General features: G+C 43.6%; 1 protein-coding gene across 2 annotated transcripts in view; it reads left to right on the top strand.

Annotated features, from left to right (window-relative positions):
* LOC147439086 (Translin family protein) overlaps window positions 1-26,259 on the top strand; it is a 137,662-nt gene that overhangs the window by 22,875 nt on the left and 88,528 nt on the right. The window contains exons 2-3 of one of the 2 annotated variants that reach the window (XM_086484246.1): window positions 23,965-24,047; window positions 25,211-25,290. In XM_086484246.1, coding sequence (XP_086340372.1) covers window positions 23,965-24,047; window positions 25,211-25,290 — 163 coding nt within the window. The remainder of the gene's footprint in view (window positions 1-23,964; window positions 24,048-25,210; window positions 25,291-26,259) is intronic. The other variant, XM_086484247.1, reaches the window with a different exon arrangement.

The raw sequence follows: 26,259 nt of genomic DNA, 5'->3' as shown, positions 1-26,259 counted from the left end.
GGCTGAAAAACGCTGCCACAGCAGGTGCTATATTGCTGAAAACGCTGGTTTGGAAGGGTCCCAATGATGATAAAAAACGCAGAAATGGTCAGCGTCAGTAAATGGGCTGAGATCGCTGATGTTGGTGCTAGGGGAAAACCGCCAGAGACGAGGCTGATGGCGATGGAATGCTGTGGGTGGAAACGCCAATGACGGGGGATGTCTGGCGATGGAATCTGCTGGGAATCCCCGCGAAGGAGGAGGTCCAAAAACGCTGGGGGGGGGGGGGGGGGGGGGGGAGGGGGTACTGCTGAGAAGTTGCCTGTTGAGCGGGAAGCTCCTGCTGCCTCTTCTGCCAGAAAGTGCTAACTTGGGTTTGCTTATATATTAACTTAGCAAATTTGCCCTACCTACTTTTGTTGGAAAGTCACTTAAAAATAATAAGTGAAAATACCAATAAATAGGAAAATAGGCTAAATGCACTGGAAAATTCCCCTAACTGATGCTAATGGATTCTGATGGGACTTCCGATGATCATGCTGTGTGCAACCGGAGGATATGCATCTATGCTAAGTGACTGAGCATGCACGGTCTACGAATAGACTCACAAAAGTGCCAGATCACTGCTAATCTAAACTTGACTTTACTGACGGGAACCTTGCTATGGTGTAGCTTGTCCACGGACACATAGGGTTGGGATGTGTCACGTGACATAGTGCTCTCTTGCCCTCAGGCCTGGACTCCCTCTGAACAGTTCCACACTAGCTATGCAATGCAGGGCAGTTAGATTTCCCGAGGGGTGTTTCCAAAAAGTGAAAATGAATAAATAATAAGAAAGAAATCAACAAAAAGGATAGATAGTAGTCACATATTGGTGACAAGATCTCAGACTCTGCGTCCAGATGCTTTGAGAACTGAGGCCTTGCCCACTTATTTAAAGGTACAAGGGATGCCCCAAAAGCAGAGCCCCAAAATCTCTAGCAATTTGCCCAAAAGCTGCCATAAAAAAAAAAGCCAGCGTTATTTGCGGAAATCCATACGCACTGCCATGTCAACAGGTCAACGCGTTTTGCGGAGATGCCACGTCAGCAGTCAGCGTAATCTACGGGTCCGTACAGCTGCCACGTGTCAACTCAATTTTGGCATGATTTCCGGGACTGTCTGTGTGTGTCCGTGGTTAGCCACGTCACCAATTTGTGACATACCCCCCTCTTGAAAGCATTGTAATCGCCCTCAATTACTCCTGCAAAACAGAGAGGCCATAAACTGTCTTAGTTGACACTGACTGTTAGTACCGATGCACTAGGCACAACACATCTAGCACATGTACCAATCGACAGTCACATCACCGGACATCACTTGACATCACATGACAAATCACATTCAAATTCATTCCAAATCTCAGACCATGATTAATCGGCAACGTATTTAGTAATCGCATCTAGATCGAGTCGAGACCTCATAGATGCCCGATTAACTAATCCATATTGCAATCATGTCTATAGAGATTTATGAGACCGAAATGCTGCAGTCATTTCGTCTTTCAATTCCTGTACTCAAACAAGTCAAGTAAAAATCAATCAGTATCATAGTCGGGAATTCCAGTTCATAGTCATACAGCAGAATACTGTTAGCCGAGCAGTATCCCTGAAACCCAAAGGGACATGAGTGACTCTATATAAAACATCGGGGTAATTTGTTGTCAAAGGAGCGGAGTGACTCTCCTCTTGTGCAAACCAGCTGCACTAGATTCACCCATGCTGAAATCGGGGTTCTATCGGAGTAGACTTTGCTAAACCGAATGCTTCAAGGTAAAGTTCCACAATCTGAGGAGTATTTGCTAGGTCCTCCTCCTCCATCCACTGCGCATCAAATGCAGGATAGTTCTTGAATTTAACCAAGAACCGCCTAATCACTTTACCTTTAATTTTTCTATCTTTATGTGCCAATATCTGTTCTGGAACGAGTATCTCCTCGCTTTCCTCCACTTCGGGTTGCTCATCTAGCTTGCCATCATCGGGCACATCACCTTTAAAAGGCTTCAAGAGACTCACATGAAAAGCATTGTGAATTCTCCAAGTATCGGGTAGCTTCAGTCTAAAGGAGACATCATTTATCTTTCTTTTATCTGGAAAGGTCCATAGTAGCTCATGCTAAGCTTTGGAAAAAGCCACTCCTTTCCCTTCTTCTTTCTTAGGCGTGTCTTCTCAAAATTTAAGAGCATCCGCACCCGCACCCAATCGTCTTCCTTTAATTTTAAATCGCGACGGTGTCGATCTGCTGCCTTATTGTGTCTTTCCTGAGATTTCGCTAAAGCCTACCGGACCTTGACAAAAGTAGTGTCCAAGTCCCTCGCGTACTGGTCTGCTTCAAAAATCTTATCTTTCATGCTTAGGAAGGGTGGAACCTTCGTAGCACCTTCAATAATCTCAAATGGCGTTGTGAGCGGGTTGGAAACACACACAACGCCTCTATAATCACCCGACACACACTTTTGGGATGATATAGACACACACTATGGGGCACCACTCGGCTTACACAACCCACCTGGCGGAGACAAGGAACACACCAATAAAGTGAAAGGAGAGAGACTATCCATTTGCCCACTCAACACACACACACACACACACACACACACACAAAAGATCAGCTCAAAGGAGGAAGATTTGTGATGTTTAGATACAATTGAGCTTGGACCAATACCAATGGGGCAAATAGCTCACACAATATAGATGAAATATGCAGATACAATTACAAATTTGAACAGAGGCTTCGCTCACAGGAGAATCTTACACAACCAAAACAACAGGGAAAAGTGAGGAATTTGGCAAAATGGATAGTGCCATTGCGTCCGGAACGGCCAAAACCCCTGTCTACAATATCAAAGTGCTCAAATCCGACCTCGAATGAGCAGTTTATGGCCAAAACAGGCTCCAAAAACAGCAAAAACAGAGTTGCGGCTGTTCCTCCTCTTCTCTCCATACTTTGCTGGTTTTTTTCTCAGGTTTTTCAGTGTCCACGCTTCACTTTATCCCTTGGGCACCTTTGGCCTTTTGATTGACCTCAAACGGACCCGGAACAAGCCAAAAAATGGCCACGTAGTGCATTTTTGTCACCCTTCTACATCCATCCGCACACTTGCACTCAACTTTTTCCAATAATGCATCCCGCAATCACGTGAAGTGTCCCCCAAATACAATTCTCATGATGAACTTTTTGCATAATCATCACAAGAAAACACCAACGTTGTGTCCTCACTTACCCACGTGCAAGTCTTGATCCCATTCGACTTCTTGACGCCACTATATGCCACTTGACGCACCTACTTATCTCATGGCGTCGGCCCGCTGATAGCTTTCTGGAGAAGTTTTACGCACTACCAACTCCTCATTATTATAGAAAAAACACACTGGTACTGGTGACGATGAAAATCGATGTACTATGTACTCGCTGTCCTACCTGTATACATGTGGGCCCCACGTAACCACCTGGCTCTGGAAAATGGGCAATGCTTTATTCTACGCACCATGCATGTATATGTACATATGCGCAATCACTTCTTCTAAAAAACTCAACATAATCTGCCCATCCCCTAGCCTGCTAGATCATTCATGATCAGCAGCAACAAAAAGAGATATGAGACTCACCGCGTCATAGGTCTCCTCATCCCTCACAGACATTACTTGTTCTGCAGACAGCTCATCTTGCTCCACCATCATTAATCTAGCATGATATAATTTAAGACGCAATCCATTTACCCTTGACTTATGTAGAATCCCATCCAGGTTAGCCAGCTGATATGTACCATTCGGAAAACACTCCACTACCTTAAAAGGGCCTTCCCACTTAATTTGAAACTTCTTTTGGAATGTCTTGTGCAACTTACTGTTATAGCGCAAAACCAAGTCATGTTTCTTGATACCCTCACTTTTGACCATTTCATTTATCTTTGCTAAAGCCTTATTTTGCATCTGCCCATACTGTTCCAATGCACTCATCCTATCCAGTTGAACCTCTTGTAATTGTAAGAGCCTCTCTTTGACTGCATCATTGGATTGTCTAAGCAATTTTTCTAACATCTTGACCGTAGGCAACTCTACTTCCACAGGCAATAGTGCTTCCTTTCCATATACCAAATGAAATGGAGTAAACCTTGTGCTTGTCTTTACCAAAGTACGGTAAGCCCATAATGCACTAGGCAATTCCAAATCCCAATTCTTTCCTTAGTGCTCTGTCACTTTCGAAAGAATTTGTACCAACTCACCATTGGATCTTTCATTTAAGCCATTACATTGTGGATAATAAGGAGTGGTATGCTGGACCGCTGGTGCCTAATCTTCATCTTCGCGCATAAAAAATCTAATAGTTTAGCTCTAAATCCTGGCCCCTTGTCCGAAAGTAGCTCTAGTGGCACCCCAAACTTGCAATATATTTCATCGTACACAAATTTTGCCACATCCTTTGTAGTGATTTGTTTTACTGCTATAGCCTCTGCCCATCTAGAGAGATAGTCCACTGCAGTCAAAATATAGCTTTTGCCCTTGCTTGTGATAGGTAACGGGCTTATTGCATCAATCCCCCACTTTTGAAACACATCAAATGCCATAATAATTTTTCGTAGCTCTGGCTTCAACACTCTCTTTCCAAATGCTTGACACCTATTGCAAGACCTACACCAATGGTGGACATCCTTGTGCAAACTAGGCCATACATACACTTCTTGCAAGATCTTATGCAAGGTATCTTTAAAGCAAAATGTCCGCCACATGCGCCTTCATGATTCTCTTCCAATACTCTATAAAGCTCCTCCCCCCAAGGTACACGTCTCAACACGAGATCAACCCCTTTCATGTATAAGACATCACCAATCAATTTGTACCTAGATGCTCTACGCACAAAACCATACTTCTTAAGACTTTTGAATGTCCTTCATAATGATTCCTGTCAGCAAAAACTCCTCTTCTTGAGCCAAACTTTCTCGGCCATGATAAAGAGGTAAATTGGTCCTTAACACAAATACCTCCCCAATCATGCTTTGAGCTACTTCATGTGCCGCTTCATGCTTCGAACTTTTTTAACAGGCCTTTAATTCTGAAACATATTTCCTTCAATGAGGTGTTCTTGCTCTTCCACACACCCAACACTTGCTTCACAACTAACAAGGCATCACCTTTTATGCTCAACCTTCTAATCCCATGCTTCAAATAAATGTGTAATCCGGCTTCCAAAGTAGCATATTCAGCCTCATTGTTACTATGCGCATCCAATTTGAACCCTCTCTTGCATACTAGCTTCCCCTCTGGATCGTAAAGTGCTATACCCCCTGAAGCCGCATCATGTCTCTTTTCTGTATGAGCCATCAAAGAACAACACATGTGCATTGCTGATCTGTGACACTTCTTCAACTACCCTTCTCACCACCTCTTCCTTAACAGGAAGGGAATTCTCCTTGTAAGTCAACAAATCAACTAGGGTAGCTCTTGTACTGTCTTCCACTAAAAAAGAGAACTCAAACCCTTGCAGCTCAATTATCCATTTCTTGACCACATTTGACATGTTAGTGCCTTTAATTAACTGTGGCAAAAATACGTAACTCGTTAAGAAAACAAAAGGTCGTGGTAGCAAGTAATGACGAAATCGTCAACAAGCAAATATTACATTGGCCATCAGTAGCTCTACTTCTGAGAATTTTCTTTCTGCTTCCAACTTCACTCGGCTTGCACAATACACTGGCCTCATATAATGGCTGCCCTTCCCCTCTTGCAATAGCATGGCTCCAATGGCATCATCCCCTACTGATGGATTTACATAAAACGCTTGCTCCCAATCAGGAGCCTCCATGACTGACAGCCTCCCTAACGCCTCTTTCACCTCTTGAAACACTTCTTCACACCTATCATTCCATTGCAATGGATCATGCTTTGCCACTTATTGTAATGGATAAAGGAGCTGTGAAGACAATGGAATAAACCGCGCCATGTACTTCACTTTGTGTACAAAGGTTGTCAATTGCTTTGTACTCTTAGGTGATGGAAGAAGAATGTTAGACTTAACCTTGTCCGGGTCAGCCTCAATGCCATTTTCTGACACCATATGGCCCAATAACTTCACCCTTGACTGTGCTAGATGACATTTCTTTGGATTTAGTTGTCCTCCACATTCATCATATCGAGCCAATATCATGTGCAGCTTCTCATGGTGTTCAATCCTACTGTTGTAGACACAGAAGTCGTCCATTAAAGCTTTCACACAACTACCAATGAATGGTGCCAATACCCAATTTGCTCTCTCTTGATAGAAAGATGGTCCATTTGACATTCCAAAGGGCAATACCGTGTAGCAATAACAGCCCCATGGCGTATTGAAAGCTGTCTTTGTTCGGTCTTTAAGGGCAATCTTCAATTGAAAATAGCCTGAAAAACCATCACACACACTGTACCTCTCATAACCTGCCACTGAATCCAAGATCTGATCGATGAATGGAAGAGGATATGGGTTCTTCTTAGTGGCTGCATTTAAGGATTTAAAATCTACACAAATCCTCCACTTTTCATCCTTCTTTGGGCTGACTACTATTGGACTCACCCATTCTGTGGTCGCCACTGGGACTATGAACCCTGCGTTCAATAACTTGTCCACCTCTTCTCGCGAGGCTTCCATTTGCTCTTGACCCATCCTTCTTAGCCTTCGCCGCATTGGCTTAGCACCTTCTTTCAGCTCTATATGTATCTCTTCTCCTTTGAACCCTCTAATCTCTTCATATAAAGTAATGAACAAATCAGGAAAACTAGCCAGCATGTGCAAATATATCTCCTTCTTTATAGCTGGAAGGTCTCCACTGATCATTTGTGTCATCAATTCCCGCTTCTTTGACAACTCAATCTTGGTTTGCATCGGCCCTTCAATCACTTCATAAGGCCCTTCACTTTCATCTTCAATCTCATTTGTAAATGCAACTAAACCAGACTCATGGATTTATTTGTCCATCAGAAGAAATGCAACATCAACATCCTCATCACTGTTGGTAGTACTATCACTGTCCTCGTCAGATACTGTGGAATAGTCTTCATCACTAGACTCATCCTCATTATCATAAAGTTCCTTCAATACTTTCCTTGTGTCCATATTATATAGCTTCTTGGCACATGTCTTTCATAGAGGCTAATCGTACCACGTTGCCAATCTTGAACAGCTCCCACTGCACGTAACCATGGTCTGCCCCGTATAATAGGATATGCTCATGCTCCCAACCCCGCTGGCATCACATGAAAATCAACCACCGCCTTTGCATCATATGCCTCCATTTCTAAGCTCTTTACAACACCCAAACATTTTACTTTTTGATGGTTTGCCAATCTGATTTGAAAGCCTGACACCCCAGTCACTGTAAGACCCATCTTTTCAACGCATGAGTGTGTTATGACACATATTTGGGCTCCGCCATCAACATAACCTTGTCCTGCTTTTTTTTTTTTGTGCCACACATCTACTATTAGGCAAATGTCTGGTAGCTTATCCATCGCCAATACCTTCACTGAACCTCTCTCTGGTTCTTTCTCCATTGGGTTAACCATCCTTTTCCACTGTCGCTTTAGCTTAGGCACCATCTCTAGAAGCTGCCCAAAAGTAACATCTGCTTCCCTACTTGTCAGATCCTCCTTCAAGTCATAGCTTAATTGCCCATCCCCTAGTGGAAAATCTGAAACATGAAACTTGCGACGAGCCCTTCTTTTTCTCTTGGCCTTGACATCCTCGTCTTCATGGCTCTTTCCCTTCTTCTTGCTAGGACCGGGGGCACTTCTTCCTTCTTTATCCCGTGTGGTCCTCTTCCCAATAGGCATCACTAATGTATCCTCCAGCTTTGTTGCCTTCTCCAAGGTGACCACGCTTAACACTTTTGTCTTTTCCTTTTCCTCTTAGGTTAATCCACTGGTTCCTTCTTCTCCCTTAATTTCAATGCCATAATCATTTGACCTAGTTAGCACCTGTCTTGGCAATGGATAGATGTCTCCCCCCATCCTTGGTGGCTTATCACATTGCAGGTTGATGTGGCCCAACTCTCCGCAATTATAACACGTGGGCGTCTGTCTCCAGACTCTACCATTGCTTTGCTTTGTCCAACACCATTTCTGGGTCTTTCTTCACCTCCTGGTTGATTTGCAAATCTCCCTCGACCTCGATTATTTCCCACATTACCTAGCATGTTTAGGCTGAGATTCTTTATTAAATCTACCACTTGCCTCATTTCTTGCCTTAGTCCATCATCTTGCTGTAGTGACTACTGTTGGCATAACCTGCGGAGTAATTGAAACCACTGGTTCATGATGAATCCCTGGCATGTGACCTTGCAAGGAATCCATAGGTTGGAACTCAGACCTCTTGGGCAAGGACTCTACTCCTAGCTGACTCATTCTTCTCAGCTTCCACTCTTTGTTCTTCGCTACCTCTAGTGCATCTCATATGTCCTAGGTTTCTTTAGCTCCACTCTCCAACGTATATTCTCCCAAAGACCAGTCAAGAACCTGTCCTTCATCATGTCAGGTGGGGGAACCTGTGGTGCTAAGGCCTTGCACATCCGCTCCCATGCCATTGAAAACTTACATATGTACGCATCTAGTGGCTCACCTTCCCTTTGCACCAAACCCTTTACTTCTTGCCACACTTTATCAGGATCTTCTGTCTTCACAAACTCCACTTCCAATCCATGCCGTAGATTGTCCCAACTTAATCTTACAGGTGGATCAACCGCACGCAACTCCTCTTCAAATGCTTTGGACCAAACTCGTGCATCACTCTTCAAACAAATCAGGAGAAGACGTAACATTTGCGCAGGATCATGAATCTGGTTGCTAATGCAGGCAACCTCCATCTTTTCCAAAAAGTCTCCCACATCTTCATCACTTCTTCCATGAAATTCCGGATAAGAGAAAGCCATGGCTACCCAAGTTTTGATGCTTTGAGAACCCCTTCTAACACAGGTGCAAGAACCCAAAACTTTTTACTGATTCAATCCCCAGAAACTTCAATGGAGCTCATCTTTAGATAAGGACAAACACATGCATATCAAATGAGTTTTCATAATTAATCATCGGAATTACCACAAGAAAAGGGGATTCAGTATCTCTCTTAATCTTCTTGGCCCGAACATAAAGACTATGCGCTGCTGGAAAAAAATCTTCCTGGACACATTAACATTTATCTGGATTCTTTGTGTTAAATGAAAAGGAGTGAATTGAGGTCCCATCCATTAAAGCCATTAAAGCCAACCATGTAGCTCCCAAGAAGGCAACACTTGACTTATCCTCTGATTTTACCAGAATTTCAGCAGCATAACAACATAAATGGCTCAAAAGACAAAAAAACCAGCCATCACAACTTGGAAAATTTTGGTAGAGTTTCCCCAGAAGTAGAGCAATAAGAACCCAAAATATAGACTGTATATGTATGCATAACCTGCCAAGAATGGAACCCGACCATCAAGTAGGAATCACTAGTACATAGCCTATGACGAGGTCACGAAAAGGGTGCTCCAGCCACCTGTATCACCGAAAGAATCTCACATTTGAGAATCCCCTAGCTCAATAAAACCTCACCATGACCCTCTCACGAAGGCTTATGTAAATCTCGTATAGTCAAGTCTCAGAAATGACTATCTTCCAGACCAAGTGTCAGAAATAGCTGGGACTGCCAAATAAAACCAAGTATGGCTCCACATACATTGGCAGTATCCACAAGTAGCGTACAATACAAGACAATGTGATAGGCGCCAAATGATGCATACCCACGGCAACTGCAAGTGACTTCCACTGTTAGTATATCACTCTTCTCCAGTACCTGTACCTGTGTGAATCACCTGTACCTGTACCTATACGTGTAATTTGTAATCTGTAATCTGCAACCTGTAATCCCGAAGCTGAAGGTACTCGAAGAAGATCCTCCGTGGGGGTGCCAAAAGAATGTGAGCGGGCTGGAAACACACACAGCGCCTCTATAATCACCCGACACACTCTTGGGATGATATACACACACACACTATGGGGCACCACTTGGCTTACACAACCCACCTGGCCGAGACAAGGAACACACCAATAGAGTGAGAGGAGAGAGACTATCCATTTGCCCACTCAAAACACACACACACACAAAAAGATCAGCTCAAAGCAGTGGTGCCAAGAAACGCGTTTCTTCACTCATGAAACGTACGAAACGTTTCAACAACGTTTGTGTATGAGTTTGAACGTTTCAAAGGTAAAGTCAAGGCTCATGTTACATGTAAACTTTGATTGTACATAATCAATCCTTCGTTGAAGTCGAAGAAGCATTTGAGGAAGAGCCTTGCTGAATATTGGAACGTCAATCTTGAAAAAATCACGTCCTTTACCACGATCAAGTGGAGTATTTGAAGAAGATCTTCTTTGATATTGTCGATCTTGAGAATAGAACCTTGAAGTTGAATGAGACTTCAATGCGTGTTGCCTGAACTGAGATTGTTGCTGCTGACTTTGGCTATAGCTTTTTCCGAGATCGCGCTGTGAAAAGCGAGCGCTATCTTAAGATCGATCATCTGGAAAAAAATTCCATGTAGGGCGCCGATTATTGCCAAGACGCTCCACATAGTCAATTGCGGCATCCAAGGTGGTAGGGTTGTATTTGTGCACATCGTCCTTCAGGGTTGGGTCAAGCCCATCAATGAAACTGTGTAGTTTATCTGAGGGGCTGAGATTCTCTATCTCCAGAGTTAGTTTCTGAAACTCTGTGATATACGCAACCAAGGACCCTGTTTGGCTCAGGCGGCGAAGAGAGGATTAGGAATGAAAATCCGCATTGGCAAGCTCGAACTCCTTGCGAAATAGCGCGCCGGAATTTATCCCAAGAAGGTGTGTGTTTACCATCAGCAACCTATTGTTGCCACCAAAGAAATGCTATGTCCTTGAGCAGAGAACTAGCAAGTGCAACTTTTTTACTCTCTACTAAGTCTTCATTGGACAAGTAGACCTCCATTTTGAATAGCCATTGGTCTAGCACGCGCTTGTCGCAGCGACCATTATAGGATTCAGGGAGTTTAACATCCAGTTTCTTCTTCTGTGCAACATTAATTTTTTTTTAAAGTAATTGAAGTTCACGATTGTCTTCCTCATCAGTTGGATCTGGTTCGTTTTGTTCGTCCACTGAAGCTTTGGAAGAAGGTGGTGGACAAGCAGCATCAGTCGTGCGAGAAGCAGTAGGACGACTCCGAGAAGTGTTTTGCGTCTGCATCTGGTCCAAGTGAGTGGGAAGTGATGCGAGGCTTGTGGAAAGTGTGGCCAAGGGAACTCAAACAGGTGCAAGAGAAGGTTTTGGGACTGCTCCGAGAGCAGAAGCTACGTCCGGAACAGGTTCCGGCTCTGGAGTCGGGTAATCAGAAATAATTATCACTTCGTGTGCAAGGGAGGTTTTTTGGGAACACCTTCGGGAATCTCGTCTACGGACAAGAGGATGGACACCTTGAACTTGTCATCTGCCATGGGTGCGGTGCTGATTGCGTGCAGAGGAGAAGCAAATGACTAGTGCTAGAGGGTGAGAGACTGGGGGCCGTGTGGAAATGCTGGCTACTGCTTTCAATTTTTTTTTAACGTAAGTTTTGAAAGGGTTAGTTCACACAAGGGATTTAAAATTTGGGGGTTGGCTTGCAATTTAACCATTAAAATTGAGGGCATTCCATAGTGTTAAGTATACTAGCTGATAGCGTAAAAATAATGGATACAACGCAAAACAGCCAGCATGAGGGTTTTTTAAAACGAACGGTCAGCAACAACCAGCGCCAATAGATGCAGTACATGAGGTGCAGCGTTTTGGGAAGGGGTGCAGAAAGGGTGGTCGCCGGAAGGGATGCGAGCCAGGTGAAGGGTTGCCAGGTAGTGCCCTTTCACATAAATGGGTACGAGCACTGAAGCACGAAAGGGTGCAACCCAATGAAAGGGTGCAGGGCTTCTTTGGGTACGCGGCACACACAGATCTGTAGTCTGTTTTGTATTTATTTAATAGGAATAAAAGTTACCTTATATGCGTAGTCGAAGTGCACCATCTTTCCGCTGTTGCCATACAACACATGAGGTGAGGGTTGCGGGTAGGGTAGGCAACAGGGAGGGTAGGTAGACGCCAAGTCCAGAGGCCTGGGAATTTTTTTTTGCTCTGATACCATTGTGAGGATTAGTGATGCTAATCCTATTTAAGACAAAAACTTCATACTTAGATCAAACGGAAACTCAAAAGACTAAATGTGTGTTTGATTGATTGAATGAGTGAATGCTTGAATACTGAGTACAATAGACTTCTTATATAGGAGATGAAGAGACACAAATGAAAAGACACGTCTCATGGTGAAGAGACATGACTATAGACGTAAAGAAACATCCTTTCGGCGAAGAGCTGCAACCATTGGACTCGCAACGGTAGAGCGAAGGGGTGTGACCAGTCGTCGAAGGAGTGTGGCTTTTAGCGAAGAGGCATGTCTCTTGAGCGAAGGGTCGTGACTATCCAACCGTAGGGGTCCTCCTTGGCATGGCACTTTGCGTATCTACAACTAGGAGTAGATGTAGTACTGTAACATAGGCACAATCGTGACACTCTCCCTCTTTGCAAAAAAACTGGCCCCCTTTTTGGGCGTGGGCAACCTCCTATTTTAGTCAGACTACTCCACTTTTAGCTCGTTTTGCCTTGCATGTGAAGCACTTCTATTCCCGGATTTCTTGAGCCCCAAGACTCCACATAAGCAATCCCTTAAGTGGCACGTCCGTGCTCCTCATTTTCCCTTCAAAAATAGTGGCGCTGAACTTGTTCCTAACGAGACTCCCACGTTAGCATGTCGTTTCACGCCACTGATTGCCAGCTCCGCCGTGCTCCACCCAAAAATCGGCCAGTCGACGCGTCGCCGCCTGAGAGCGCCGCTCATGCAGCGCCCGCAACGCATCGCCATTGCCAGGGAGCTCACCAGGGAGCTCTCTTCATTGACGCACCACAAGTGGGCGCCCGTTTGGCCTTTATACGCTACGTTCAGGCAACCTGGCATGCTTATAGGACCAATGGGCCGCCACGTGGCGAGCCCTCATGGCTTTGCCCCTTCAGGCACTCCTCAAAACTTCTAAACCATCATCCAAAGCCTTAAAAGGTCCACTTTTCCCTGCCACTTATAGTGTTAGGTGCAGCGGAATGAATGTTTGCGCTTTGCTCAAGATGAGTGTTCCGAAGTGTGCTCAGGGTTCCTTTTAGTTCTTATGGAAGGAAGAGCCTTCCGTTCTTAATGGGAAGTGCTATGATCACAAACAAAGTGGATGGACACTGTGCGTGCAAGTGTATGAGACTGAGAGATAGAGAGAAGAGAGATACGACACCAGAGACGTTGTAAAACCCTCCTCCGAAGGCCCCACTCTTGTCGGCGAGAGTGGTCTACTTATTGATTGCACAAATTGGTACAATGACGATGCAAATGGACTGATGAAACTTGGGACTATGTCGGTGACGACGACGGGGATGACGACGACGACTTTAGGGCTGAAATGTGTGGTCTTCTATCTGCTGTCCATAAAAACGCTATGGCTGAAAATCTGGGATTGATTTCGGTGGCTAAAAATGATTGTTTTGGCTGCGTTTTGAGGGCTGAAAATGGTGGATGTCTTGCAATGACTAGGGCTGAATCTGCTGTTGTCTTCAAGGCTGAAAACCCTGCTGCAAATTCTCCGCTATAGGCTGAAAATGAAAACGCTGGCAGATCTGGGAATCGTTAGCAAAAACGCTAGGCAACTGGGAAGTACTGGCGATGACTGCAACTGGAAAACGCCAGGGGTCATGGGGGTGTTAGCGATATCCAAAAACCTAGGGCCGAGTGTGGGCGATGAGGGAAAACCAAAAACGCCAAGGGGTGCTGAGGGCACTGCGGGGTTCTTGCTGAGAAGATGCATGTTGAGCGGGGAGCTCTTGCTGCTTCTTTTGCCATTTAGTGCTAACTTGGGTTTGCTTATATATTAACTTAGCAAAATTGCCCTACCTACTTTTGTTGGGAAGTCACTTAAAAATAATAAGTGAAAAATGTCAAAAATAGGGAAAATAGGCTAAATGTACTGGAAAATTCCCGTGATGGAATCTGATGGATTCTAATGGGAATACTGATGATCATGCTGTGTGCAACCAGAGGATATGCATCTATGCTAAGTGACTGGGTATGCACGGTCTACGAATAGACTCACAAAAGTGCCAGATCACTTCTAGTCTAGACTGACTGTACCCTGATCATGCTGTAGCTTGTCCACGGACACATAGGATTGGATGTGTCACGTGACATCCCCTCCTTTTCAAAGTGAGGTACTGATACCGAACTGTATTGCGTCGAGGGATACCGCCAATAGCATCTGGAATCGTGGAAGGGACTCTTTGTCTGCCCACTCTGATGTGTGGATCGTGTGGTACTTGAACTTCATAAAGGTCTGCAATGCTTGCTTCTTTGGGCCGTGTTGAAAGCGACAAAGTCTTCTGTGGCTCCTTCGATGTTTCAACTTCGTCTAGAGTCGTGCTTCTTTCTTCTGCAAGAATCTCCATGGCTGAAAATTCTTAAACCCATTTCCAACACAAAAACATGAACATACCCATTCCATGTAAAGGGCGTGGAAAAAAACTTGGCTTCCTGAAAGCCTGTGCATGCCATGTAGGTGAACAAATAGACGGAGTGCTAAACCGTTCACCACACACATGCAAACAATGAGATCTAATCTTGTCGTGCTGATCAAAATCACTCAACTGTAGCAAAACACTACGGAAATGCCCATGCTTGGGGCTCATACTTTTATGTGCTCTTTCTACAAATGTGTCATGCGAAGGAAGAGACATGAAATGTGACTTCCTTACATATACACTTTTGAGTTTTTCATGAAAAATCCGCATACATCCGTGCTCATTCATGAGTGAAACGTGCTCAACGTACAATATGTCATGCCTAGGAAAAGGGATCACATAAAGATGCTGACTAAAATACAGGAAACGATCACGAATGAACACTCGAACAATGCGTGCGTATCAATCATGCGAACACATAATACTTCCTGTGAGGGTTCTTTGGATCTAGGCTCGAGAGCCAATATCGATCCTTCGTGATTGATCGAATCTGCAACGAGGTTAGCATCGCTAGAAAAAGCATCAACTAACACATCATCCTTGTGAACAATCACATCATCTTCATTCAAATCATCATGCTCGTGAGAAATCACATTTTGATCATGCAAATCATCATGCTTGTGAGAAATCACATCTTGATCATGCAAAACATCATGCTCATCATTATCATTCAATTCATCATGCTTATCATTGTCAATCAAATCATCATGCTGCTCATAATCATGCAAATCCTGTGTATCATGCTTTGGAGAAGAAGAGACTGAGAGAGTCTCTTTCTCTTGAATCCTTTCAATCTTGTCCTGCATATTAGCAATGAGAGATGGAGAATGAACAATGTCCTCTCCATAAATGACAATGGGAGAATCACTTTTGGCATTGAGAGTTAGTGTTAGCCTCAAAATCAATGAGAGGGTTATTATCACGAAACCATCGAATGCCCAAAATCATATCACATCCTAAGAGTGGAGAAACAACAAATCTTCTAGCGAAGGCAGCTTGTTGAATTCCAAACAACACATCAAGGCATTCCTCCGTGATGAGAGCGTCCATACCGGGAAGAAAGCCAGAGATCTCCATAGGAGATCTCGGATTAACTTCGAGGCGGGCTCTCTCAACAAGAGAGGGACTGATCACATCATGCATACTACCTGGGTCAAACAATATGACAAAACGTTGCCCCGACATACGACCATAACATTTAATGAGAGAATCATCAATGGGAGAGTCATGAGAAACTTGGGGCACACTTATGTTATCATCAATTGCATTGACAGAGGAAGTGGGTTCTGTGGATTCTTTAGATTTATTCGATTCAAGATTAGGACATGTTCTTTTTATGTGACCCTTAATGTGACAATGAAAACAACGACCTTCCTTAGAATAAGTGCTTTGCTCTTCCGACGTGATGTATCCTCCTACAATTCCTTGTGCTACCTTTTCATATGGAGTAAGCTTAGGTTTAGCAATTGTGTTAGCCTTACCCTTAGATTCATTGGAAGAATTCTTTTCTGAGAGACTGTTGGAAGAGTGGTTAGAAGAGTTACCATTCTTACCGTTCTGAGGGTTCTGAGAAGTTTGCGAGGTACTTGTGGAAGTCTTGTTCTCCTTAGTCTTTCCCTTGTTGTGCTTCATCTCCTGTGCGAGAGCAATCTCTATGCCTCGTTGAGATCGATTGGATCGAAGACTTCGACATCGTACTTGATATACTCGTCCAATCCATAAAGGAATGCCTCTTTGCGTTCATCATCCGACTTGCGTAATTGGGTACCTAGCTACAAAACACGATTAGAGAAAGACATAACCGGCATACCATTTTTCTTGAGAGCGCGCTAGTCGTCCTTCAATCGTGCGAGGTACTGAGGTGGCATAAACCGTGCCTTGAGCTTGTCTTGGAAATCAGCCCAATTGAAGGAAAGGGGCATGAATCCGTCGGCTTCCTCTAGGTGCATGGCTAACTTTGCCTCTTGCCATGCGTGGTACTAATTAATGGCATCACCGGCAAGGTACATAGCTGTCGTCAAAACCTTGCTATTTCCTGTCTTCTTAGTGGTCGCAAAATAAGCATTAAATTGATGCAACCAAGAATGAATAACCTAGCATCCATCTTACCGTCATACTTACTGAAAGTCAACTTCTCTGTGACTGGATGGTTGGAATCCGCATCGTGGCTTGCACCACTTGACGAACTCCCACGATCTTTGGGTGTGGTCTTCGAGGCTAGCACTTGTCGAAGCAATTCTTGAGTGTGTAGCTCTCTTTGAGCTGCACGCTCGGCCTCCCTTTCTGTTTTTCGTTCATTTCTTTCATCGCGCTCGCGTTCGAAAGCAAGGCGATTGGTTTCTTGTTGTGCCAACGCAACTCGGTTCGCTTCTTGTTGTTGTATTGCATTTCTTTCATTTCGTTCTTGTTGTGCTAGCATCATGTCCATCATTGACTTGACCATCATCTCCATAGGAGTTGGTACAACTCGTGGCGTAGATGGGGAAGGGGGAGGGTCGAAAAAATCTCCTGGTAAGGAAAAATCTTCGCCGCCTCTCTCATACTCATCACCTGTATGCGAAGTATCCATTCCGCTTCGGGTGACGACCATGCACTATGATCTTTGGTTCTTAAGTTCACGAGGAACTTGGGTTCTTGAGGGTCTTGGGTTCTTGGGTTCTTGAGGATCTTGAGGTTCTTGAGGTTTTCTTTTGCTTGCAAATTGCGTTTGAGAAGGATCTTCTCTTCACCCGAGTTCTACTCCTTTCTGCGGGGCGCACCCCTTGGTGGCCTTGCGCTCACACCAAGGTTGCTTTTTCCCACCTCACGTCGATTGGCCGGCGGCTAAGTGCACGGTCCGCTCTCAATGAGTGAAAAGAGACACAAGGGGAGGCTGGACAAGCCCTTCTTTCCTGGGATTCCTGTCACTCTTCAAAAACACGATTAGGAATCGACACGCCCAAGCGAACTTGGGTTCGTGCGACGGCAAAAAAAAATTCTTGTGATTCTTGTGGTTCTTTGCTTGAGTGATAGAGAACACTGCCAAAGCTCTGATACCAATGTTAGGTGCAACGGAATGAATGTTTGCGCTTTGCTCAAGATGAGTGCTCAAGGTTCCTTTTAGTTCTTATGGAAGGAAGAGCCTTCCGTTCTTAATGGGAAGTGCTATGATCACAAACAAAGTGGATGGACACTGTGCGTGCAAGTGTATGAGACTGAGAGATAAAGAGAAGAGAGATACGACACCAGAGACGTAAAACCCTCCTCCGAAGGCCCCACTCTCGTCGGCGAGAGTGGTCTACTTATTGATTGCACAAATTGGTACAATGACGATGCAATGGACTGATGAAACCTCGGACTATGTCGGTGACGACGACGGGGATGACGACGACGACTTTAGGGCTGAAATGTGTGGTCTTCTATCTGCTGTCCATAAAAACGCTATGGCTGAAAATCTGGGACTGATTTTGGTGGCTGAAAATGACTGTTTTGGCTGCGTTTTGAGGGCTGAAAATGGTGGATGTCTTGCAATGACTAGGGCTGAATCTGCTGTTGTCTTCAAGGCTGAAAACGCTGCTGCAAATTCTCTGCTATAGGCTGAAAATGAAAACGCTGGCAGATCTGGGAATCGTTAGCAAAAACGCTAGGCAACTAGGAAGTGCTGGCGATGACTGCAACTGGAAAATGCCAGGGGTCATGGGGGTGTTAGCGATATCCAAAAACGCTAGGGCTGAGTGTGGCCGATGAGGGAAAACCAAAAACGCCAAGGGATGCTGAGGGTACTGCGGGGTTCTTGCTGAGAAGATGCCTGTTGAGCGGGGAGCTCCTGCTTCTTCTTCTGCCATTTAGTGCTACCTTGGGTTTGCTTATATATTAACTTAGCAAAATTGCCCTACCTACTTTTGTTGGGAAGTCACTTAAAAATAATAAGTGAAAAATGTCAAAAATAGGGAAAATAGGCTAAATGCACTGGAAAATTCCCATGATGGAATCTGATGGATTCTGATGGGAATACTGATGATCATGCTGTGTGCAACCAGAGGATATGCATCTATGCTAAGTGACTGGGCATGCACGGTCTACGAATAGACTCACAAAAGTGCCAGATCACTTCTAATCTAGACTGACTGGACTGATTGAACCCTGATCATGCTGTAGCTTGTCCACGGACACATAGGGTTGGATGTGTCACGTGACATATAGGCCACTACAGTTTGATGTCTAGTTTCCTGATCACTGAGTGGCAAGTTTCAATTGGAAGACCTCCTTGCCGGCTTCAAACTGTACGAACTCCGCTGCATCTTGGCTTTGCCATGCCCTCGAACGACGCCCACCAAAGTGGTAAAAACTCATTTGATATCTCCGGCTGACAACTGTTGCCAACTTCAACCTGCTATAACTTCCTTACCGTAGCTCCAATTGACAAGCTTGTGGAGCACTTTGAGTATTGCATTTCTAGTCCGTAAACTTCCATTTGTGCTCACTTCAAACATACCCACCTTTAGCATCAAAAAGCTTAGTTCCTGGCCACAACCTGCACAGCCTCCGGTTTGTGCCAACCGGTCTTCAATCTGCATTTGCTATAAGCACTTAAAGCTCTTTGCAATCATCAAGGTCACAAAATTAGTAAGTATATGCGAAACAATATAAGGTTTAAACCTTGTCACCAATGGTCTAGCTTTATCATTTGGTAACTGCCCGTCACAAATCTTTGAACCATATCCGCCGTATCTCCAACACATCTAATTAACGAAAACCCTGTTTAGTGAACCCCGCCAAACTCAAGTATTGCTCCCGTTAATTGTGCACACGTATTGACCATCAAGCTCGATTCAGGGAACTCTGTCAAGCTCAAGTATGCCTTAGTCTGTCTCCACATGGAATGGCCGTCAAGTCCTTCACTTCAAGTTCCGGCAACGGAACCAACCCAAAAGATGTGAAGATACTTCATCAATTGTGTAAAGAAGTCAAATGGAAGCTAGCTATGTAAGCTTACTGACCACAAAACTTTCCCTCATAGCATAAATCCAAAAACAAAACCTTTACCAAGCATCCTACTACAAGAAATAACCGGTGTCCTTAGAATCTGCAACCTGCACTTCAATAGCCCCGGGATCAAATGGGATAAGAAGAAATTGCCCAAATAGTGCAACAACATAATATTCACATGAGCATACTTCGCATGTACCAACCAACATCAAATATTTCTGGTGCAGATATGCTATTCCTGGGGGTAGAGCCTTGACAATTTCATCATCCATCAAAGAGCTAGAAATTGCTTCATCTTGCAACTTATGAGAAGGCATACAAGGAAGAACTACCTGGATATCCGGCACTTTAGTCGTATCAAAAATTTTAAACACATCAAAGACTTCATCCTCGAGGTAATCTTTATTTGTCTCTCTGTCATCTTCTGCTTTATATGCATCTATGTGACGCAAAATTTCCTTGACACCTTGTAAAGGTTCTTCTTGCACCTTCTCTGAAGGGGTACATGTATCAGAAAGTTGTTCCATGCTATTATGATCATCTCCTTCGGATCTAGCCAAGAAACCATTAATTATGGCATCTTCTTCTTCTTTTGTGATAACAGCACCTGCAAGCATATTGTTAGTAACAAGAATAGACTCATTGGTATTCTCATGCACATCCTGTGTTGGCTCCACAATCTCTGGCACTTCACCAATTGTTGTGTATATAATAACTTTATCTGTGTAATCATCTTCAGTAACCCTATTGATTTGCTCGACTTCACATGCTTCCATGATGCTGAAGTGAAAGGGCGGTGGTAATGCTTGTGCTAGTCTCCACCCAACCGTGCTATCTTATAGCCTCCCCCGAGCGTACACACTGTCCGGCCGTGCCGGTGGCCTTGCCCGTAGGACCCATGTCCTTACATTACTCCCCCCTTGGAGAATCGTTTTCGTCCTCGAAAACGAACGTAGGAAAACATTTCTTAAGTGCGGAGACATTCTCCCATGTAGAACCTTCTTCAGGTCTATCTAGCCATTTTACCAACACTTGTCGTTTGACATGATGTCTGGTGCGAAGCTCATGAGAATCCAAAATCTTTTCGAGCTCATGAGGGATGCTTGGCGGTTCGATAAGGTCAACTAACACACCTGTGATAATGACATTATCATTTTGTCCTAGCCATTTTCGTAAAATGGCTAACATGAAAAACAGGATGAACTCGTGAGTGCTATGGAAGAGCTAACTTATAGACCACTTGACCTATACGTTTGAGAATGGTAAACGGTCCATAATAGCATGGTGAATGTTTAGCAACTTTTCCCGTCTTCAGACTTTCTGAATGCTCCGGAACTTTGAGGAAAACCTTGTCTCCTTCTTCGAAAGTAGCAAGACGACGATGCTCATCTGCGTACTTCTTAAATCGATCTTGAGCTTGCTTAACATTTTGTCGAGCAACTCGAAGCATGTCAAAATGGTCTTGGAGAAAATCCTTCGCTTGTTGTATCTTCTCCTTAGCCAACCACCCACCGTAACGGGTCATCTAGGTTGAAATCCATACAAAAGCATAAATGGACTAAACCTCATAGTCACATGCTTTGAATTATTAAAAGTAAATTCCAATATAGGTAAGTAGCCTTCCCAATTGGTTTGCTTCTTGCTAACGTACGCTCGTAGCATATCCTCTAGCACTTGATTAACTCTTTCTGTTTGACCATCCGTTTCTGGATGATCAGCCGTACTTAGATTAAGTTTAGTTTCTAACTTTTGGAACACCAGCTCTCCAGAAGTGATTATCGAACTTTCGATCTCTGTCACTAATGACACTAGCTGAAAGACCGTAGAGTTTATATATATGCTCTACAAATAGCCGTGCTAATTCCGGTGTCTTAACCGTAGTCTTAGTGAGAATGAATCGACCCATTTTTGTGAGACGGTCTACAATTACCCAAATGGCATCATGGCCACGATTTGTAGTAGGTAGTCCTACTACAAAATCCATAGAGATACTCTCCCACTTACCTTGTGGAATCTCTAAAGGATGTAAAAGGCCACCCACCTTGAGGCGCTTTGCCTTATTAACTTGGCGCGGTTGGCAGTTTAGTACGTACTCTTGAACAACATGATGTAAGCCCGGCAATAAAATTGCCGTCGAACTAAGGCATACGTCTTACGAATACCTGGATGACCAGCACTTGGACTATGGTGACACTCAAATAAGATTTGGCGCTTAGTGTCACATACTCTACCTTTGTGGAGTAAGTAGCCATCATCAATTGAAAAATTCTTCCATCGCTTATGCTCTTCCTGAGTAGGGGTGGAGCTCTGTGTGTTGGAGTTTCTATCTACGCGTGCATAGACATGTTGATCTGGTTGTCCAGAGACATATGAGTAGGGATCCCTTTTTAAAACTGCACTCCACACTTCAGCATATGATTGATCTTGTGCACACTTGCCACGTAATGACTCTAAAAATCCACTCTTTATTTTCGTAAAAGCAAGTGAATTAATCTGAGGCATCCGACTTAGTACATCCGCTACTACATTATATCGCCCCTTGTGATATCGTAGCTTACAATCATAATCTTGAAGGATTTTGGCCCATCTAGCTTTACGGCCCTTCAAGTCCGTTTGAGTAGTAAACCATTTGATACTCTCATGGTCAAAAACTACTTCAAACTCGGCACCATATAAATAGTGTCGCCACTTTTATAAAGCGTGAATTATGGCATAGAGCTCTCTCTCATAGACAGAATAATTCTGTTGAGCTCTATCTAACCTTTTACTTTCAAAGGCTATAGGTTTTCCCTCCTGGAGAAGTACCGCACCTGCTTTATCACTAGCATCAGTCTCTACCACAAACGGCTCAAGTGGGTCGACGATTGCTAGGATGGGAGCAGTGGCTATAGCTACCTTGAGCTGTTCGAAACTGCGTATTTGGGCTTCTTCCCAAGAAAAGGTCTTACCTTTTGCTTTAAGTTGATCCGTCATAGGAACATCAATTTTGGCATAATCACGGATATACCGTCGATAAAATCTAGCCATGCCTAAAAATATTTGAAGCTTCTCAACCGTGTTGGGATGTGACCATCGAAGAATGGCAGCGACCTTGTCAGTGTCCATTTTGATGCTAGAATAAGAGATCACATGAACAAGGTAATGTATCTCTGTTTTAAAGAAATCGCACTTGCTTTGCTTAGCATACAGCGCGTGAGCTCGTAGCTGTTTGAACACTGTCGTAAATGTTCTATGTGTTCTTCTTCAGTCTTACTGTAAATGAGAATGTCATCAAGGAAAACCACAACAAATTTTCCAAGATAGGGACGTAAGACGCTATCCATGAGTGTCATAAATGTAGCTGGAGCATTGGTTAGGCCAAAAGGGATAACCAAAAATTCAAAATGCCCGAACTGTGTTCTAAAGGCAGTTTTGGAGATATCTTGCAACAGGATACGCACCTGGTGGTATCCTGAACGAAGATCTATCTTTGTATAGTATCTTGCCCTGTGGAGTTGATCAAACAACTCATCCACTCGAGGCAGAGGATACTTGTTCTTGATGGCTGTCGCATTTAATCCGCGATAATGTACGCACATGCGCATAGTACGATCTTTATTTTTTACCAATAGAATTGGTGATGCCCGAGGCAAAGTGCTAGGTCTAATGAAACCACGAGCGAAGTAGTCAGCCGACTGACTCTCAACCTCCTTGGCTTCTTTAGCACTCATACGATAAGGTGGTTTACTCACTGGTTAAATGCCTGGCAAGACATCTATGCCATGCTGGACATCACGTGTAGGGGGTAAACCCGGTGGTAAATCACTTGAGAACACATCACTATACTCCGTGAGTAAGTGAGTTATCTTTTGCCGTGCAAAAGGAGAAAGTAAACTAGAGTTATGCTGGGATGGAGAATCTTGTAATTCCTGTAATGTTTGTTTTACAACAGTTGCACGTTGCTCTATAGAATTAAAATTGAGAGCTCTTTGCTTGCTAGATTTGTACCGGGTTTACCCCCTACACGTGAGTAAGTGAGTTATCTTTTGCCGTGCAAAAGGAGAAAGTAAACTAGAGTTATGTTGGGATGGAGAATCTTGTAATTCCTGTAATGTTTGTTTTACAACAGTTACACGTTGCTCTATAGAATTAAAATTGAGAGCACTTTGCTTGTTGCCAATATACACCCCCCCAAACCCTCTCTCTCTTCCTTTCCAGAAAAGAGAGTAAAAAAAGCCGAACCATCAAATACTTTTTGATCTCTCTTTTGTAATGTCTGATTTTGGAGTGTATACTTATTTGTAATTTTGGTGTTTCCTTGAATAAATCGGATCTTGATTTGAAATGTAATGTTAAATGTGTCAACTACAATAATTTGTGTTTGAATATTTGAAGTAGGAAAGCAGCAGAGAACAATCTTCACTGATAGCTCCTTCCGTGAGCCCTTTGAACAGTATGCAGAGACCCTAACTGCAATGGTAAATCCTTCACTCTCATTCACAACATCTTTCAGTGAGATTGCATCTGAAAGCAATATCAACCCATGGAAATCTGTGAAAAAATTATTGCAATATATTACAGTTTTGGGTTTGAAGTTAAATCGAGTTTAAAGGATATTTATGCTCTGGATAGCATCACTGTTTTCTGAAGAGTGGAAAATCAAACTGTACAAATGGTATCCCACTTGTAATGACATATTGAGATGCTAGTAGTCTAATTTTTGAGTCCTCACTTTCATGACATTTTTTCTTGATTTTGCCTCTGTTTATGGTTCATTTCAGGGCATTCTATTGTTTGTATTTGAAGTTTTGACCATCCATGGTCCACGACATTCTAGTCGTCCTTGGGAGCTTTTTACTTTTAATGTATGCTAGCATACCAAGTAATATTCACTGTGTGCTTAGGAGTTCATTCCTTCTCTCCTTGTGCCTTGTGCATGTGGGAGAGACTTCTAACCCTCTTCTTGTAAAAAGGCATTATTACAAGGTTCACTCTGTACAAATCATGTATGATGGGTTTGTACAGAGCCCGAGCTATATGACTGTACATATGTCTCATGCTGTGCACCACAATTAGGCATTTGATATCCTCACACTCATTGAAGTAACAGGTGTGCTTTTAAAGGATCTGATGAAAGCAGTGAGGCCAAAAGCTAGGCGTCCCAAAAGCTCTTTTACTGCCAAGACTAGTCGCACCGAAAAGCTCTGCCACATGGCATCCATGCAGCCCACAAATTGCGGTGCGATTTGCGGCAGAATTTCTGGCACAATCTATGGGGCAGCCACATCGTCACTTTGTCCAGTCTCTTAATTCAGACCCTGTTCACATTATCTGTCGGCCAATAATATGACAAATCATCACTTTTGTGACAGCCAGAGGTGGAAAGAGCCTTTGGCAAATTTGTGTAGGCTTCCCGCAGCCAGTTTGAGCTTCCTTACCATTTTCACAATTAACTGTATCTTATCATTTGATGTATCCTGTGGTTTTACGGGTATTTTTCCTCATGATGTCATTGTATATCTTTTATAGTTTTTCCCATATTTTTTTCTATAATGACTAGTGTTTGAGTTTTATGTAATGCAAAGGGCTAAAAGCTGAGAGAGAGAGAGAGGAGAGAGAGGGAGAGAGCACTTTCTTGCAGTATGAAAAGAGGGAGAGACTGGTGAAAGCAAGCCGGGATGTGACAATGTATAGCAAAAAAGTCATATTTCAAGTTCACAGGTAAGCCACTTGTGTATTCTGTAAGTTTAAGGTGAATAAAAGGGTTAAAAGGAAGCTATTTTGTTGTATTGAGATTGTGGTATTCGAGAGGAAGTCAGATTGTAAATGACATATGCTTTTGCTGTTGGTGCCCTTGCTGGTATTTCCAGCAGCTAGCTGGGCTGCTTTAGTTGTTGGTTGTAGGTTGGTGAGGCCACGGAGAGAAGCAAAGAAGAGGAGGAGAAGGCGATAGAGGAAGACAGAGATGCATCCAGTTAGAGTGGCTTACAGGCGCAAGGATCCTCCATAGGATCCACCTCTTACGGTTTGATCTTCTTCAGCAGAGATATCACATGTTTCTTTTGAGCCTGAAAGGGCTCTTTGGGATATTGTTGTACCTTGGTGCAGCTCTGATGGAGATGATGTTCCTCTTGCTGAGCTCACAGCACAGTATGAGGAGTTCTTTACACCTCTTGGACATGATAAAAATGTTTATGTTAGGAGATCTAAGAGATTGAGAACCAAAAAATAGTCTTGGTCAGTTATTATAGTATTCCTTCAATTATTATAGCAAGGGGTCTATCTCCTAGAGGTCAATTGTACACTATGTAGCTCCCATTTTCATTGAGGACAAAAAAAGACATTTTGGGACCACGCCTCTGTGCTGATCTGATTTGTATATTTACCTTGAGGCTATGTTTCTTTCAATAAGAAGATGTTTTCTTGTATTGGAGAGAGAGAGAGAGAGAGAGAGAGAGAGAGAGAGAGAGAGAGGACAAATTTTATGTGGGCGCGTGGGCAGCATCCCATTGTGGTACAATTACGATTTGGCACGGCACAGTGCTCTCTGATCATGCTCCAGTTTCTTTGAACTTGAGTTCTAAAATTTCCTCTATGCCTAGATGTGGATCGTGCATACCTGATGTGGTGTTAGAGGATGCTTCGCTGTCTCAACTGATTTAGGATGTTTGGACTTGCAGTGCTTCCTCA

This window comes from Adiantum capillus-veneris, chromosome 16 (genome assembly GCF_014529385.1).
Source record: "Adiantum capillus-veneris isolate H3 chromosome 16, ASM1452938v2, whole genome shotgun sequence".
Lineage (NCBI taxonomy): Eukaryota > Viridiplantae > Streptophyta > Polypodiopsida > Polypodiales > Pteridaceae > Adiantum > Adiantum capillus-veneris.
This window is presented reverse-complemented; position numbering and strand designations above follow the sequence as displayed.